We start from the raw sequence: 17,422 nt of genomic DNA on the forward strand, positions 1-17,422 counted from the left end.
TCAGCCTGGAATGCCTACCTAACATATGCAAGACTCTGGATTCCACCTCTCTCTCTCTCTCTCTCTCTCTCTCTCTCTCTCTCTCTCTCTCTCTCTCTCTCTCTCTCTCTGTCTCCAGGTTGGCAGGTGGACCAATCAGACTGTAATAATAATATCATCCTTTTGCCTTGACAGAGAGTCTCTATGAGTTTCACCCAAACCAAAATAGGCTCACCATTTCAGTGGACTCTAAACTCAGATCTTGATTCTGGTGTTCATGGGCTGGGCAAGCTGGGCAAGCTGCTCAGTCTTCTTCCGCTGCTGAGTGCTCTTGTGTTCCGCCACCTGTCTTTTTGCATGGTAAGGCAGAGAAGAGCCGGCCCGTCACCTGCCTCGGGTTCCAGAGTTCATCTGCTGCTGACTGGTGCCTCCTTTCGTCTCTTTTCTCTCTGGCTAAACACGGTCAACGGTGGCCAAAGTCAGTCTAGCTCTAGCTTGAAGTGTTGCTTGAATATAGGTGTCTATCACTTTGACTTGATTTGAAAGTAGCATGTTCTAGCCCATGTTTTCGTGTGTCTGGTTTTGAGGGTTTTTTATCTCCCTCTCTCCTTTATCTTAACATTCACATCAGAAGTTTGAGTGACTTCTAAACCACCCCTCTGAAAGCATGATAGTGCCCACCACAGACCACATCTGCATAGTGTGGGTGCCGTTCAAGCATGAGCTGCCAATGTTTCTGAGGTTTGACTGTCTCTTAAGATAGTTTTCTACGTAATATTAATCATCATTTCTGCCTATTATTTGGGGCCACTGTTGTGCTGTTGTACTTGGTGTATATTATTTTGATTGGAAGTCTTCCCATGTTTGGAGCAGTTCACTCTTTGCCTGTGGTGTGCCTGCTTGGGAATTCACAAGGAAACCTTACTGTGCTGTATTGAACCAGCCAAGTGGTGGAGTGCACACCCCTGAAGGGGAGGAGCATCGTGTTTTCCCAGGTGCTCAGGAGAAAACTTTGCTCCTGCGTTAGTGGCAACTTATCTCAGTATTACACAGCTTTCCTTTTCCAAGAGCAAAGGAAGACTTCCCAGACATTTAGTGGCTGAGCACAAACTCAAGCATTTAAAATAATTTCATTACTCTAGCATTTCAGAGTAGGATCTATTGACTCACAAATACCTTCCTTGACCCACAAAAGCACTGACCAGCTTCAACAGTTTTCTAGACATTGGTGGTTATACAAGTCCATTGTCTGAGCTAACCTGCCAAGAAGCTTGAAAATGAAGGAGGGGAAGGAGGGGAAGAAAGATGGAGAGAGATGGGAGGCAGTTTAGGAAAGGAACCAGTAGAGGATTGAGAGACTTATACTCTCCTTACCATTTATGGCAAAAATGGATTCTTTTCTGGATATATAACCTGAGGAGCCTCAGGAGACCTAAGTTAGAAAGGATTAGGGAGTCTCCCAAGCTCCTCACTGCAAAGTTTACCACAAGCTTCCACTTAGTGGAATGAGTTGCTTAAATGTGGAATATAAAACAACTGGTAAACCCAAAACTGTATCACTTCCAAATTAAGGTCATGAAATAGCCATTCAGCTTGGCAAACACCACGCCTGTCCTTAACTCATATGAGCACACATATCGCAGAGCCCTACAATAAATAAAGTTGCATGAGCTAGTCCTTTCCCTAGACTCGGGACACCAGAGCTTGTCACTGGGGTTGAGATCTCACAGATCTGCACTTTCAGATAAACATTTGACTGACTCTGACACCTGTGCATGGTTCTAGGACCAGGATTTTGTGGAATATTCAAGACCTCTGTCTGAGGCAGGGAATCTCAGGAAGACTGGTTTATGGGTGTTTATGGGAGACCACAACTCTATGAGCACCGAACTACATTTAAGTCAGTCTTGGTTTTAGGTTCCCACAGTAAAAGTTATGAATAGTTTGTTTCTGGAGCTGTGAATTACTATTTTTTGGAGTGTAGTTTATCAGGGTAATTAATGGAAGCCTTGGAAGCTGAACGTACTGTAAGGAAAGCTACAGCAACGCAGCACATCGTAGAGGAGTGGGGACTGGAGAGGATGGGAAGGCGAGTGGGTAAGAGCTGAAACCGGAGCTACTGTCTGCGTCGATACGTGTGGGAGAAGAGAGGCTCCAACTTGCTCTGTACACCATCAAATATGCAACTTCCTACTCCGGTGCCAGCTGGATGCTGGTCTTTACCACTCAGATCTGCTCCCTCAACCATGGCTTCTGCAGACTTCAGGGCAGGATTGCACATTCCTATTTGGGTGGACTTCCCATCTCAGTGACAGAGAACACCAAAGTGGAGAGTGATGCAATGCACTCATTGCTCCTGTCCACAGAAGGAAGGGCTTATAAGATCCATTTACCTTCAACACACACACACACACACACACACACACACACACACACACACACACACACACACACACCTCATAAATAACTGCACAATACAGCAGTACCCTACTAAAAGGACCAGATATTTGCTTTATTTTAATTATTTTAAATTTTCTTCTTTCATCCTTCATCACGAAAAAAATTATAGTTAAATGTAAGCAGTCAACATAAACTGACCCCTTGAAAGTATAAACATAAAAAGCATGTTCACCAAAATCCGGCAGGTATCGGAGTGAGCATTTAGCAGCATGTACACTTGCTTATATGTTGACATTCTTGTCCTGCACTTGATGCTGGAGCACAGAAACACTCCCCAGCTGTCTCCCTGCTCCTCTCCCTCCTTGCACAGGAAAGTGTGGGGGCCACTAAGTCCAGGATTATCCTTATCGTGATTTCTAGGGCAGAACAGAAATGGATCCTGCTCTAGCCTCTCTGAACTTTGCCCAAGACATGTGGGATGTACAACCCTTGGGAAATTGGCCTTTAAATGTCACTCTCTACTCTCAGCCCTTTCTTGTTCTGCAGCAGGGTAAAGTGCCAGAAAGACCTTTGATATCCCTGTGAGACACACAACTAGGCCAGCCCTTTTCAACAGAAGCTCCAGTGTGGCTCTTTAAGTTCGCTTCTTAACTTCAGCTTTTCAAAAACCATTCTCACTATCCTGTAGCAATTAAACAAAAATAAATATGTTAAACTCAATTAAAGTAAAAGGAATCAGGAAATGAGCCTCCCAAGGGGCCCCACAGGAGCCAGTGCTGATATTACTGTTTAGATTCTGAGAGTTCATAAGCAATATTACAGCTCTTATCTTTAGTGACCTGTTAAAATATAACCCTGTTGGATTCTGGGATGGCCTCTCAAACTGCCTTGAAAGTGTGTGACAGAGCGAAGTGGACAGACATGTGTCTACAATGGATCTAATCTCTCTGTCCCCAGTTTACTTGACTTAAGACCCTTGCTGAGCTGTGTACCTCAGAGCACGTGGGCACTCTCCTCTGGCTTTTCCAAACATTTTCTGAGGAAACCTGTGTTTATAGTAAAGCCATGATGCTCCTTGAGAGCCCTGAGCCTGTGGGTGTGATGAGTCAGCAGGGCTCCATGGGTTTATCAGGCTCGCACAATGACAGGGAGTTCTTGACACACCACCAAGTACTAGATTTTTGTTGTTTTGATTTTGATAGCACAAGCAGCGTTGGCCCAGCCAGCAAGTTTCATTCACAGACCACAGCAGGGGAAATTAGGGTTAATCCCCATGGTGTCTGGAGACAGAGAACTTGTCTGAGAAGCAGGCTGCTCCAGGTTTCTAACAAGTTGGTCCTGTGGGTACCTAAACAGAGAGGCTGCTCCTGCACTGTGGTGGTAGCTGGTGCATCCTCAGTACTTAGCACTGGTGCTATCATTCATTAAATTATTCGTTGTTTAACAAATGCTCAAAATGTGTCCCATGAACCAAGTCCATGTTGAGCATTTTATTGTTGTTTCAGACAGTGTCTCATATAGCCCAGACTGGATTCAAGGGTCGCCTTGAACCCCTGATCCTCCTGGCGCTACCACTGAAGATCTTACTACAACAGTGCACCATCACCCCTGGGTCTCTGTTAAACATTTAAAGCAGCGAAATAAAAGTCAACACAGGTAGTTTGTGTATGTGTGGAGTTTGAAATGCCCTCTCAAGATCTCCTTGTGAACTCAATAAGTGGGCAAAAGACAAGAAACTTTAGATAAAGGCAGAGAAAGAGAGAGGGGGACTGGTCCTCTGAGTAGAGGCTGGTATGTGACTTGTCCCTTTCAGCCTGTGCAACATCCCCACACTAGTTCCCAATGTGAACAAGGAATGAAAGAAAGACATGCTAGACAGTAATAGAAGACCGCAAGGGTGAGAGAGGGTAAGGATGAGAGGAGAGATGAAAATGGGGGCAGGGAGGGAGAGAGAGGGGGAAGGAACAGAGTGGGGGAGGGGCAGGGAGGGAGAGAGAGGGAAGGGGCAAAGTGGGGGGGAGAACCAGTGAGGACATTCTACCCAGGCAGAAGGCCAAGTGTTATCACCCCTTTTCTAGTGGGGAAAAGTTCGTCATATCTAGTATATAGAGTCCTTACTCTTAGAAGACACACGGGCGCCAAAGACCAGAACAGTTAGAGTTCCGTAAATCAGAGAGGTGGCTGGAGCTGAGGAAGGAGCAGCCTCTGAAGTTCCATCACACAGGAGAAAGGGTCAGAGAGAGGGATTCTCGTGTTTTGGAACTGTTTCTCTGGCCTCTGCTCCTTCCTGTCCTTTTGCTCCCCATCCGTGATGTCTAACTTGGAAGTGCTAGTCCAGAAAAGACACTGCCGGTTTCCCCTTCACTTTTATTTCCTTGCGCATGCACATCTTCAAAAGGAAACACAGAACCTGAACAGCATCTAAAATACATAGGCACTTCCTAAATAATATGATAGAGAGGGAGATAGTTCTTGTTCACAAGAGATGTGGACAGTGATTATTTTTCCGAGGAAAGGAAGACATCAAGGGTTTCCAAAATAGAACTCAAGGCTGCGTTTTTGATAGCAGCCTCCTGGAAATCTACTCTTGAGATGGCTGGTTCTGTGCTCAAAAAGAACATTATTTCATTCTGATAGGCTAAGTCAACAATAATCTTTTATGTGAGAATCTGTGCACAAACAAGCAAACAGTTTGCCCAGAAGTTTAGGGCATGATCCTGGTCTATAGGTCTACTCTGACAATGCACTAAAGTGGAGTTGCATCCACCATCACGAAAACACTTTGACAAGAAGAGTTGGTTCAAGTCTCACATTTCCAGGGTGTCCTCAGCAAGCCCTGCTGTAGGTCAGCTCTGTGCAGGAGAGTTCATAAAGTATTAGTCTAATGGGAAGTGGGAGACGGGACCCACCCTCCTGGCCAGAGAGGAGAGGTGTATTTGGAAATAGAGGAGAGAGTGTGGAACAAAACACACAAGACTTCAGCACACTTGACTCCTTCTCACCCGTCCCTCTGCACGAGCCTGGCCCTGCATAGAGAAGGCATTGCTGGTAAGCAGACCAAATCAAGGTAAACTCCAGGGGAGCTCAGCTCAGCTGATCCCACGCCAGAGAAGGAGGAGAAGCCAAAAGTGATGCCCATCAGCCAGCAGGGAGGAAAACTGCCCATGACAGGGATGCCAGAAGGTTTAAGCAAAGACAGCGGTTCAAAGGGAGTGTTTCTGGGAATTCACTGTGCATCAATGTGCCCGCTACATTTCAAGCTTTACCTCTTTATTGCTATTGTATCGATGATTCCGATTGCAGCAGAATTGTGGGGCAGCCATGGGGGTGGTAAAGAATGGTGTCTTGTAAAACATACTCAACATTGGGCAAAGTCTTCTTTGTTGGTAGCGACTCACAGAAGACAGCCCAAGGAAAATGACAAAAGGATGCCTGAACTCCACCAAGGAACCCTGCTTTACCATAGTCTAGTGAGATTTGCACTAGCCCCCTTAAAATAGGGAAAGCTGAGGCCTGAGGCCTCGGAGAGGCTCCAGGTAGCAAGTTGTAGGGAAAGCAGCCACCTTAGGTCTGCACCCAACCTTTGAGTCTTACTCTATCACTGGCCTCTTCTATGTGTGTGTGGGTGTGTATGTGTGTGTGTGTGTGTGTGTATGTGTGTGTGTGTAATTTTTATTATAAAAAAAAGATTTTCTTTCCTTTTACATACCAACACTTATTCCCTCTCCCTCCTCTTCTCCCTCTTCCCCCACCTACCCCCATCCCACCACCTATTTATTCAGACGATTACTAATGTTTACCAACTTCGAGTTACAGAGTATGAAGGCTAACACTATATCCCCTGGTGTGGAGCAGCCCAGGGATTCTTTCGGACTTAACCTTGAGTTCAGGTGCATGAGCACCACCTTCAAAAGACACTGGGGAGCCTCTGGATGGTCCACTCTCTCACTGCAGGGCCCTCTGTGTTTCAGGGCATGAACTACCTGGAAGATCGGCGCTTGGTGCACCGTGACTTGGCAGCTAGGAATGTGCTGGTGAAGACACCACAACATGTCAAGATCACAGATTTTGGGCTGGCCAAACTGCTTGGTGCCGAAGAGAAAGAATACCATGCAGAGGGAGGCAAAGTAAGGACCTAATAGTAGATCAGGAAGCATCTCCCTGGCAACCAGACCCATCCCCCTACCTGTCAGCTGTGGGCAGCATTTGCCAAACATTCTGAATGAGGTCACTGGAGCTGCCACCATGACCCGGGGTCTAGTCGGGGTCATCTCCTACTTTGTGAATGGAATTTGGTGGAAGAGGTAGTGAAGAGGAAGACCGCCCCTCCCCACCCCCGAGGCTAAAGAGAGCAAGTTCCCAACTCCAGGTGACATTAGCAACTGTTGAGTTCAACTCTCTCTTCCAGGAGGAAAACACCCTTCAAAAGACCAGCTGGGAAATATCACAGCTAATTTAGTAATACCCTCTCTTGAGACTCATATTGAATAAGCTGTGTTGTTCTGGGAGTTCCGGTGAGTCCGTGTGACTCACGCTGGGGACGGGTGGTGAGGGGGCTGGCTATCTTCCCTCTGTATTGTTTTTAGTTCCTTCAATGCCTCAGCACAGCAGTGAGGGGTACACAGCCCTGCCAGACCCCCCAGTTGACCCCCAGCCATCCCCAGCTACAGCCCTCTTATCATGCTGACACCATGGCCCTAAATAGAACTGTCAACCCCGTGGACTTGGTTATTGAAAACACAACCCAAAGTCTGGGAGCTAGGGCTGCAGGGAAATACCACAGCCTTAGTTCGTCAAAATAGTCCATCGCCCAAAATGCTCTCAGCTACAGCTTTCATGAAGTGGCTCTGGGACCATCTGTTCTCTGGGATATTTAAAAACCCCTACTGAGAGGAAGACCTGGCAGGGAGGTCAACCAGCTTTCCACATTAGTCATTTGTAATTACACCTAGAGCGACTAGATTTTTTCAGCTGTAAGCTAATAGTCTTCTTGCTTCTTTATTTCCCATCGTCCCAAGGTACCTATCAAATGGATGGCTTTGGAATCAATTTTACACCGAATTTATACACACCAAAGTGATGTCTGGAGCTATGGTGAGTCAAAACTCTGATGCTAATGAAATTGTAGTAGGGCTAAGCTGGTTCTTATTATTTGTTAATTGACATTATGTGCTCTGACATGCAAGTGTTACCTTTCAAGACAGTGAGCATTAATAACGGAGTTGCTGTGTCTGTCTACTGCACTAAGAGAATCTGACAAAGGACAGATCACACCAAGTATCATTAGAGACAGCCATGAACTCAGGCTGCAAGGGAGGTCATAGAGGGAAGAGGGCCAGGATGTGGGCTAAGCCTCTGCCTACAGAAGTCAAACAGACGTAAGCTCTTGCTTTGAACTTGAAGGGAACCAAAGAAAGACAACAAATGAGGTTTCATGGGGGAAGCATTTCTGATAAAGAAACGATGTTTTCTCATGAAACAGCCAAGATGGTTGTTTCATCTGGTGCTTGATTTAATATCTCTGTGTCAAAGAGAGTAGCTTGGCAAGGGTGAACCATGAGGATAACTGTAGGAAGTAAATAAGAACAGGAAAACAGTTGCTGCTTGTTGCTCAAGAAAGAACCACCTCTCCAGGGCCCAGTTCTTCTCAACACAGCATAGCCATGCACAGGACTCTGCTTCCTGTGCACAGGGTGACCACTCTTGCTAAGCCTGCCTTGCATGCTCTTCCCTTATCTTGAGCCTATAGTGGCCTCATCAGTGATGCCCTTGGTTGCTGTGTCTGGCGCTTGGTCCTTGAATTTCTCCCAGCAGTTCACGGAAAGGCTGGAAAACACTGCCGTTATGAAACACAACCCTCACCTCAAAGGGAATCAGGGGTGGTTTATTCTGACCCAGACATGGGTGGTCATCACCAAGAAACACAAATTCAGGCTACCCTGAACATTTCCCATGGAAGCAGACATATCGGATTATATTAGCTCTAGGACAAAGAACATTATATGTCAAATGCTTTGCAGTTTACAACGATATTCATGCAGTCCTTATGTCCACTACTGTGAGTATAAGGCGCTCAGGGCAGCTGGGTAAGTGGGCAGACCTTGTTCTGTGGCAAACTCATACTTTACAGTTGTCCTTCTCTTAAGGTTATTACTGAACTATTCCACTTATCAGTCAGCAGCTATATGCCTCACATTAAGCTAAACATTTTGTGTATAAGACTTTACTAGATCCTTGAAGCCATGCTATGAAACAGATGTTATTATCCTACCTGATAGGCAAACCAAAGGTGTCAGTAGTGAAGCCAATGGCTCAAGGCTATAGGAACATAAGTTTTTAAATACTGAGCAACAACAATAACCAAAGATTAGGTAGTGTGTTGCCCATTAACTCATGAAGCAATAACTTTCCTTGCCTGCTTTGTCTGCTCAGGAGTCACTGTGTGGGAACTGATGACCTTTGGGTCCAAGCCTTATGATGGAATCCCTGCAAGTGAGATCTCGTCCATCCTAGAGAAAGGAGAGCGCCTTCCACAGCCACCTATCTGCACCATCGACGTCTACATGATCATGGTCAAGTGTGAGTGACTGGGGTGACCATCCATACTCATGGAGATGGGTCTGGAAAGACTTAACTACTCTGAGCCAAATATCCAAGGCCTTTATTTCCCTGAAGAAACATCATCAGTCTTTAAGGCAGGCACACAATTCCAGAAACGTCATAAACACCTCCTGCAAACATTCTTTAGGAATCACTTGCTTGACTCATCCTGACCTCATATTTTCCCATATTTGCAAGCAAATAAACTAAAGTCTTTCATAATCCATTATTCCAAAGTATTCTATTCTCTGAGTTGTCCAATGACCTTACAAAGTTGCCTTACATTTTGAGACCTGTTGCCAGAGAGACTTAATGTTTTCAAAATGCCTAACAATGAGTAACCATGGGAATTTGATAGAATCAACATTTCTGCTCTGGCTTAAACCTTCAAATAGTGGGTTTACATGAGGTCTCCTGTAGTATAGCAGTTAATCATTTTAATGCCAACAGGAGTGTGCATTTGGATCAGTGCTCTTATTCCACACAAATCACAAGTGTGCTCAGCTCTGAAAATAACATTACACATGTGATAGCCTTGGCATCAAAGCATAGTACAGGAATATGGCAGAGCCACTGGCTCTCTCAGTTTGCTTTCTGTTGCAGTGATAAAACATTGACCAAAAGCAGCTTGGAGAGGAGTGTGTTTATTAGGCTTAACAGCCTACTGTCCATCATCAAGGAAAGCCGGGGCAAGCGCTCAACTCAGGAACCCAGAAGTAGGTTCTGAAGCAGAAACCATGGAAGAATGCTACTTACTGACTTGCTTTCCCTGGTCCCCTCAGCCTGCTTTCTTCCACACCTGAAAACCACCAGCCTAGGGGTGGCACCACCTACCATGGGCTGGACCCTCCCACATGACTCGTTAATCAAGAAAAGGCCCGGACTTGCTGACAGGGCAATCTAATGGAGGCATTTCCTCAATTGAAGTTTCCTCTTCCCAGATGACTCTAGCTTATTTCAAGTTGACAAAAACTAACCAGAGCACAGCCGGGTTAATATAAATAACAATGTATCTCTGAACTTTAGACCAGAGAGTTGATCTTTTCTCACTGCTTTGGTTTGTGCTGAGGAAGCTGAGGCCCAGAAAGGTTACATGATATGTCTAAGGTCACATAGCAGTTTGGCCTAAAATAGTTTGACATCCAGTTGAAACAAAATAAATGTGAATCCCCAAGAGGCACAATGATTTCAAGTCCACAGTTTATCCTCCCCATCACTGAATCTATATTTAGATCATTGTGCAATCCCATACACCAACGTGGCTATTAAATATATCTTCACACAGAAGGTAATAGCTTTATGAGGCTCTAGGGTCAGGCCCCAGCACGGCAAAATAAATAAATAACAGGACATGGATGCAGCCTTGTCACGTGTATGGATGGTAACTGATTGTAGAAGGCCATGATATTTCTCTGAATTTAATCTGGTTTCCAGTCTGGAAGGCTATGGAGTGCACACCGAAGCCAGAGCAGTCCAGTAGTGACTGCTACACAGCACTACTCTGTGATCACTAAAGACTACAGTACAACAATGATGACTAAGGAAGAACAGGTGTAAGAACACGAGAGTGTCTTATTGTTGCTCTGACTTAAAGGTATTGAGTAGGACTGGGGATGAATGCACAAGTCCCTGGGTTCGATCCCTTAATGGCAACAATAACTTCTCATGGACTTTGAGAACCAACCAGTGTTCCTAGAGTTTTCCTGCCTTGCCCACAGTCAGGACAAATCTTTGTCACCCGCCAGTCTCACAGCTGCTCAGACCCAACCAAGTAAACACAGAGACTTACATTGCTTACAAACTGTATGGCCATGGCAGGCTTCTTGCTAACTGTTCTTATATCTTAAATTAACCCATTTCTATAAATCTATACCTTGCCACGTGCCTGGTGGCTTACCGGCATCTTGACATGCTGCTTGTCCTGGCAGTGGCTGCAGTGTCTCTCCTCCTTCTTCCTGTTTCCCCAATTCTTCTCTCTCTTTGTCCCGCCTATACTTTCTGTCTGGTCACTGGCCATCAGTGTTTTATTTATATAGAGTGATACCCACAGCAAACCAGTGTCCGCTCTTGTGACAAGATTGTGAAGTCAGCCCCAAAGATTCTGTGTCTTTCTTCATCATTCATTTGCCCAGAAAGCTCACAGCATAAGTTCTCTAAGCGACTCTCTCTTTACCATTTCTTGCAGGGCTCTAATTGCTCTACTTTTCTTCGTTCTTTTCTCAGGCTGGATGATAGATGCTGATAGCCGCCCAAAGTTCCGGGAGTTGATTGTTGAATTCTCCAAAATGGCCCGAGACCCCCAGCGCTACCTTGTTATCCAGGTACTGGGCTACAGTTTGTACTTCCATCAATAAAATCCTCCCACAGCTCCTGATACCACTGTGCTGGGTCAACACAACCTGTGGGACATTTTCTTGTTCATAAATCCTTTTGTGTATTGGAGCTGCCTCAGTAACAACACAATGATTCTGAACTACATGGGGATAAGTAAGTGGTGGGTCCCACCCAGCTCCAAAGTCACCGTATCATTTGAGCAGTCCTACCTGGACCCAACCTGTTCCTCAGGTTCACATGTCAGTCATCTTATATTTTGGCTCATTAGAGCCCTGGCTTTGCTAAACAGAGAAGTAAGACTTCACTGGCAACCTACATGGCTTCCATCCTTGACTTTGTCTTCATCCCTGTGCCACCTGGTACAACCAATCAGCCCATTTCCTCATCTATTTCTGAAATAGCAAAATCAAGATCGTTTGACTTTGTGGATTTTAAGCTTCAGTAAAATAATATATGCAAAACACCTTGTATAACAGTAAATGTCCCCATCGCTTCTTCTTCTCCTTCCTCTTAAGCGGTTTTTCATATGCAGGCTGACAGAACTGGATTTCTGTCTTTTATTACCTTGCAAAGCATCCACATGTTAGTATGCCAAGGGCCATGTATCTGAGAGCCACGAAGGTCGCATGATAATTAAAGCGACAAGCCTGCAGACACCTGTTGATAGAGACTCTCACTCTGCGGCCAGGAAGCAGAAGAGCAGCTCCATTGCCCCTTCTAATGGTCTCAAAATCTCTGCCCCAGGGGGATGAAAGAATGCATTTGCCGAGCCCTACAGACTCCAATTTCTACCGAGCCCTGATGGACGAAGAGGACATGGAAGACGTGGTTGATGCTGACGAGTACCTCATCCCACAGCAAGGCTTCTTCAGTAGCCCATCCACATCTCGGACTCCCCTCTTGAGTTCTCTGGTATGCGCTTGCTCTTTCTCCCTCCCCCTCCCCCTCCCCCTCCCCCTCCCCCTCCCCTCCCCCTTTCCCTCTCTCTCTCTCTCCCCCGACTCCCCTGATTTATATTGATTAAATCTTCTCTCCAAAAAAAAAAAATTGCTTCCATCCAAAACATTAAACACCTTGAAATATTTCTACTCTGTGAGACCTATCTCTTGCATCCGCTGGAAATGGGTGAGAATGTACCAGTGTACCATGAGCAACATTGCTTTCTTTCTTTTTTTCCAGAGTGCAAACAGCAACAATTCCACTGTGGCTTGCATTAACAGAAATGGGGTATGTATGAGCATGTTACAAACCAGCATCAAATAAGCTGGTTTTCAAGCCCTGTTACACAGGGAAAGTGCCCATCTCTGCCCACATCTGCTGATGTTCCTTGCTACACATTCTTTTCCACACCATGGCTTCTTTGACTGGAATCCTAAGGCCAGTCAAAGTGATTACTTATCGCACGATCACGGGAAGTGTAGTTCACAGGTAGACTGCATCAGCATCACCTAAAGCTGTTAGAAATGAAGATGTTCAGGTCTCCAGCAGATCTACCAGCAGGATCTGTGGGGATGCCACTAGTGCTGGCACGAGCCTTCCAAGTCACACAGAACATGATGAAGTGTAATGCAGAAGCCACCACACCACTAATTCAATTTTAAATAGCATAAAATAAAATATAAAATTCAACTCGTCACACACCCCGAGTGTTCAGTAGCCACATGGGGCATGTGACGGCCTTATTATGCAACACAGATTAGAAGGCGTCGCCATCCCTTCAGGACGTTCTGTTCGATGTACTGATCAAGACATTGTCTGTCCCTAGCCCAATGGAACAGGCGTCACTTTGCAGCTTGTCAGAAATCTGCTTTCCCAGACTTGGACTCCATCAAGTCTACTTTGTCTGGTTTTGTGACAGAGTCTATGTAGCCCAGCTGGCCTTGAACTCATGATCCTCATGTCTCAGCCTCTAAAGGTCTGAAATCAGAAGCACATGCCACCATACCCAGCTTGAATGTGCATTTTAATGAGACCACAGGTGGAGCTAATCTATAACAAAGTCTGAGTAATCCTCACTGGACTTTCTCTCCAGCAGAGCTGCCGTCTCAAGGAAGACGGCTTCTTGCAGCGTTACAGCTCCGACCCCACTGGTGCCTTAACTGAGGACAGCATAGACGACACATTCCTCCCTGTGCCTGGTGAGTAGCTTGCTCAGGAAATAGTCATTGGCCTTGCTGTCTGCCCTCATTTCCTTCGGCACGAGTCGGTTGTTTCTTTCCAAGTCATCCAGAGGTGGAGACTGGCATATCGGTAGATATGGTGAAGGGAGTAAGAAGAAACAGGGGAACGTGAGCATGCGTGAGGCCTGTGTCAAATGCAAGTTACAGCCGGGTTTTCTGCAGATTTGTTGGGTTGGAAGCAAGTATCGAAAGTGTCCATGAATGTATTCATCTACATACAAAAGATGGATACATGTGTCTTTTCTCTCTCTCTTTCACACACACCCTTATACATCTTCCATTAAATTTGCAAAACCCACATGTGCCCATGTGCTTTGAGAAGAACAGAAAATATCACAGTTTATTGGTCGTCTCCATAGTACTCCAGAACTTCCTTGCCCTCTGACATCAGTTGTCTCACTGAAGAGGTTTGCAGAGTTCCCAGAAACTTCAGAGCCATGAAGTTCTGCTTTGGGAATCTTGGGACGAAGCTTTACTAATTCACATGTGCTTTCTTTGTCTTTTCAGAATATATAAACCAATCTGTCCCCAAAAGGCCAGCAGGCTCTGTGCAGAACCCCGTCTATCACAATCAGCCCCTGCATCCAGCTGCTGGCAGAGACCTGCATTATCAAAATCCCCATAGCAACGCAGTGGGCAACCCTGAGTATCTCAACACTGCCCAGCCTCCCTGTGTCAGCGGTGGCTTTGCCAGCACTGCCCTCTGGGCTCCAAAAGGCAGCCACCAAATGAGCCTGGACAACCCCGATTACCAACAGGACTTCTTTCCCCAGGAAGCCAAGCCAAACGGCATCTTTAAGGGTCCCACCGCTGAAAACGCAGAATACCTACGGGCAGCACCACCGAGCAGCGAGTTTATTGGAGCCTGACGCGGAGGGATGTCATACCAGCTATAAATAAAATCGGCAGACTTTGCAGAAGCCCAGGACCAAGCCATGGCAGCACCTCCACTCCTGACAGCCATGCCCACCTTGTGCCAAACGTCAGGCCCTCAGACTGGTTTAAAACTGTAACTTTGATGGGCTTTGTCTTTGACCCAAGATGTGAGCCCCTCCCCTGACACACTTTGGGGAGTTGAAGGTACATTTTTTGATCTTCGAACTGGGAAGAGTCTATACACACACACACACACACACACACACACACACACACACACACACACACACAAAAAGGCATCCATCAAGAATGTTGTCCATTGGAACTGAAGTTTACCTCATGGTGAGGTGCATTGGGGAAAAAACACACATAAGGAGATTTGCTGCATAGGGACCTGCATTGGGTTTTTATTTTCTTTACCGATTTGATTCGTGGGCTCTTCCAAGAAGGGAGAAGCTTGTTTGCGGTATGTATTACACAGAGTTGCTTGGAGCCAACTGTTGCCAGACAGTTGGTTCCACCAGCTCTGCCTCAAGACACTTCTGTGGCAAGACAACTAAAAGCCCTGCATGCCCTGAGCAGGCCACACGTGTACAGCATGAAATCATGGCTGGTACGATAGGATAAGCCACTCTGTTACTCACCGGGCGGGGCTGGGAGAAGAAGGATGAAGGGGTAGAATTTTCCCTCAGACTTACTTTTGTAGAAATATGTCCCTCAAGCCACACTCGTTTACTTACCAGTGTTTTCTGACTCTTAGGATTCCTTGTATGTTTTCCGTTTCATTGTTTTGAGTTGTAATATGCTTTCCCGTCTTGATGTCATAAAGTCAGAAAAAAAAAACAGTATTATCAAAGAACAACCATGATGCCACATTTGAACCATCAGTGTTCTACCCAAAAGCCTTTAATCAAGATGGGGTGACAATGCAAAAGTTCAGAGGAATATACCCCAAAATTTGAGTCTCAGCATTGTGTCTGTTGAAGCATGGATCAGGAGACCACAAAAGTGATGCTGCTCTTCAAATCCACTTTGCCTTCACCCCCTCTAGACCCCAAAATTAGTATAAACCACACATGGAGAATAATCTTTTTGCTCATTTTTATAAGTGTTTACTGGAGATATATTTTCCTCCCTGGTAAGCTGCCACCAAAATTTTCTTTCCCTTTGAGAGAAAACGATCTAGGCTACTGTGTAACAAGTCACAGACCGTGGTAAGCACCACATGCAGGTTCCCAGAGAAAGAATCTTGAGAATGGAGTGGAACTCAGGTGACAAGCATGCAACCTGAGTTTGAAAAACATGGCAATGCTTCCATGGATGCTTTTTGGGAGAAACTCATCCCCAAATAACCCCACTGTCACCGGTGCCTCCAGCTACTCAAGGTCTCAGTGCTTGTTCTTATTTTGGCCATCCTTGCAGCCCAATGAGTTAAGAGCTGTCTTTGGTAAAACAATATTTTAATGCTCCTGGTATCCATCCCTTCCCATTTATCAAGAGGTGGGTAGAAATGGACTTATAAACACTAACCATAGGCAAAATAATGAATGCCAAGTACGTTATATCAGCCAGGCACCAAGAGCACAGACTAGGGATGATCTAGAAAGTTCACAAAGGAAATAATATTGCCCATTGTCCTCTGAGATTTAAAAGGTCTTAAACACCAGGGAATGGAAAGTATGTTTCCTTAGAGAATTCAACCAAGAGAGCAATGACTGAGAACTCTACTAGTAAGTCAGGTGCAAGGCCAAGTTAGTCATCCTGCTGCTCCCTCAAGCCTGGTAAGGAGGCTTGCAGCATCCCCTGGGTTTCCTAACTGTTGTCCACTTCTGGCAATGTCAGGCTGTCATCTACAAAAATAAGTAGTTAGAAAATTAAGCAACATTTCTAGAGACTGAAATTCCAAGCCATTGCCAGGAAACACCGCATGGATCGTTTATCCACGGAGAATGCAGAGGAAACATTTAGGCAGGTGTTTGTTCTAAATTGGAATTCAAAATGACCCTGTCACTTGTCGGGGCAGGTGATTGGTGAGGGAAAGCGTAGAAAGCCAGTCAAACTGTAGCAATGAAATCTTAGTATTTTTGTACTTTGAAACACTTTTCTTATAACAAAATAAAGTAGCAAAAACTATTCAAACTTGCTTTTCTTCTTATTTAAATATCCTTCCTAAAGTTTAGTTGTTGTCAGGGTGAAGGTTTTGTTTGCCAACCTGTCCTCACTGTATCTGTGTGGTAGACACAGGGCTGTGAGAGCTACAAGGCAGACCCTTTAAAGCAGTCATTCTCAACCTGTGGGTCATGACCCCTTAGGGGTCAAAGGACCCTTTCACAGAAGTCACCTAAGAATATCGGAAAACACATGTATTTACATTACAATTCAAAACAGTAGCAAAATTACAATTATAAGTAGCAATGAAAATAATTTTATGGCCGGGCCCTGGTGGCACACACCTTTAATCCCAGCACTCGGGAGGCAGAGCCAGGCGGATCTCTGTGAGTTCAAGGCCAGCCTAGGCTACCAAGTGAGCTCCAGGAAAGGCACAAAACTACGCAGAGAAACCCTGTCTCGAAAAACCAAAAAAAAAAAAAAAAAAAAAAAAAAAGAAAATAATTTTATGTTCGGGTGTCACCACATGAAGAATTGTATTCAAGGTCGTTAGGAAGGTTGAGAACCACTGCTTTAAAGGAACCTTAACAGCCATTGGTATAAAATAAGTACAGAGAGGGAAGGCCCCGTGCTGGGTCCATCATTCTGTTACATCCCGTCAGCTTATCTCAGCTTTACTCTTCCGTTACATAACCAGACCCATATACCTCCCAGGACATCTCTCTACTAATTGTCTCTCCATTCAATCTTAGATGAATTTTTCCTATACCCTAGCCCCACCCTTGGGTAGTTCAGGGGAAAATAAACATATGGAACTAACACTTAAAACGGGCAAAAACATTATACATATGATCTACCAGGAGCCCCTATCATGATACCCTATGAAAATTACTTTTTACCTCATGATGGAAAATGATAATCTCTTAAATCCTAGATTTTCTGTG

General features: G+C 45.3%; 1 protein-coding gene across 2 annotated transcripts in view; it reads left to right on the forward strand.

The window, feature by feature from the left end:
- Egfr (epidermal growth factor receptor) overlaps positions 1–16,502 on the forward strand; it is a 174,073-nt gene extending 157,571 nt beyond the window's left edge. Inside the window, exons 21-28 of one of the 2 annotated variants that reach the window (XM_015988562.3) lie at positions 6,351–6,506; positions 7,398–7,473; positions 8,812–8,958; positions 11,203–11,300; positions 12,058–12,225; positions 12,493–12,540; positions 13,349–13,451; positions 14,001–16,502. In XM_015988562.3, coding sequence (XP_015844048.1) covers positions 6,351–6,506; positions 7,398–7,473; positions 8,812–8,958; positions 11,203–11,300; positions 12,058–12,225; positions 12,493–12,540; positions 13,349–13,451; positions 14,001–14,362 — 1,158 coding nt within the window. In that variant the 3' untranslated portion in view covers positions 14,363–16,502. Of the gene's footprint in view, positions 1–6,350; positions 6,507–7,397; positions 7,474–8,811; positions 8,959–11,202; positions 11,301–12,057; positions 12,226–12,492; positions 12,541–13,345; positions 13,452–14,000 lie in introns of both variants that reach the window. The other variant, XM_015988561.3, reaches the window with a different exon arrangement.
- The last annotated feature ends 920 nt before the right edge of the window (positions 16,503–17,422 follow it).

This window comes from Peromyscus maniculatus, chromosome 10 (assembly GCF_049852395.1).
Source record: "Peromyscus maniculatus bairdii isolate BWxNUB_F1_BW_parent chromosome 10, HU_Pman_BW_mat_3.1, whole genome shotgun sequence".
Taxonomy (NCBI): domain Eukaryota; kingdom Metazoa; phylum Chordata; class Mammalia; order Rodentia; family Cricetidae; genus Peromyscus; species Peromyscus maniculatus.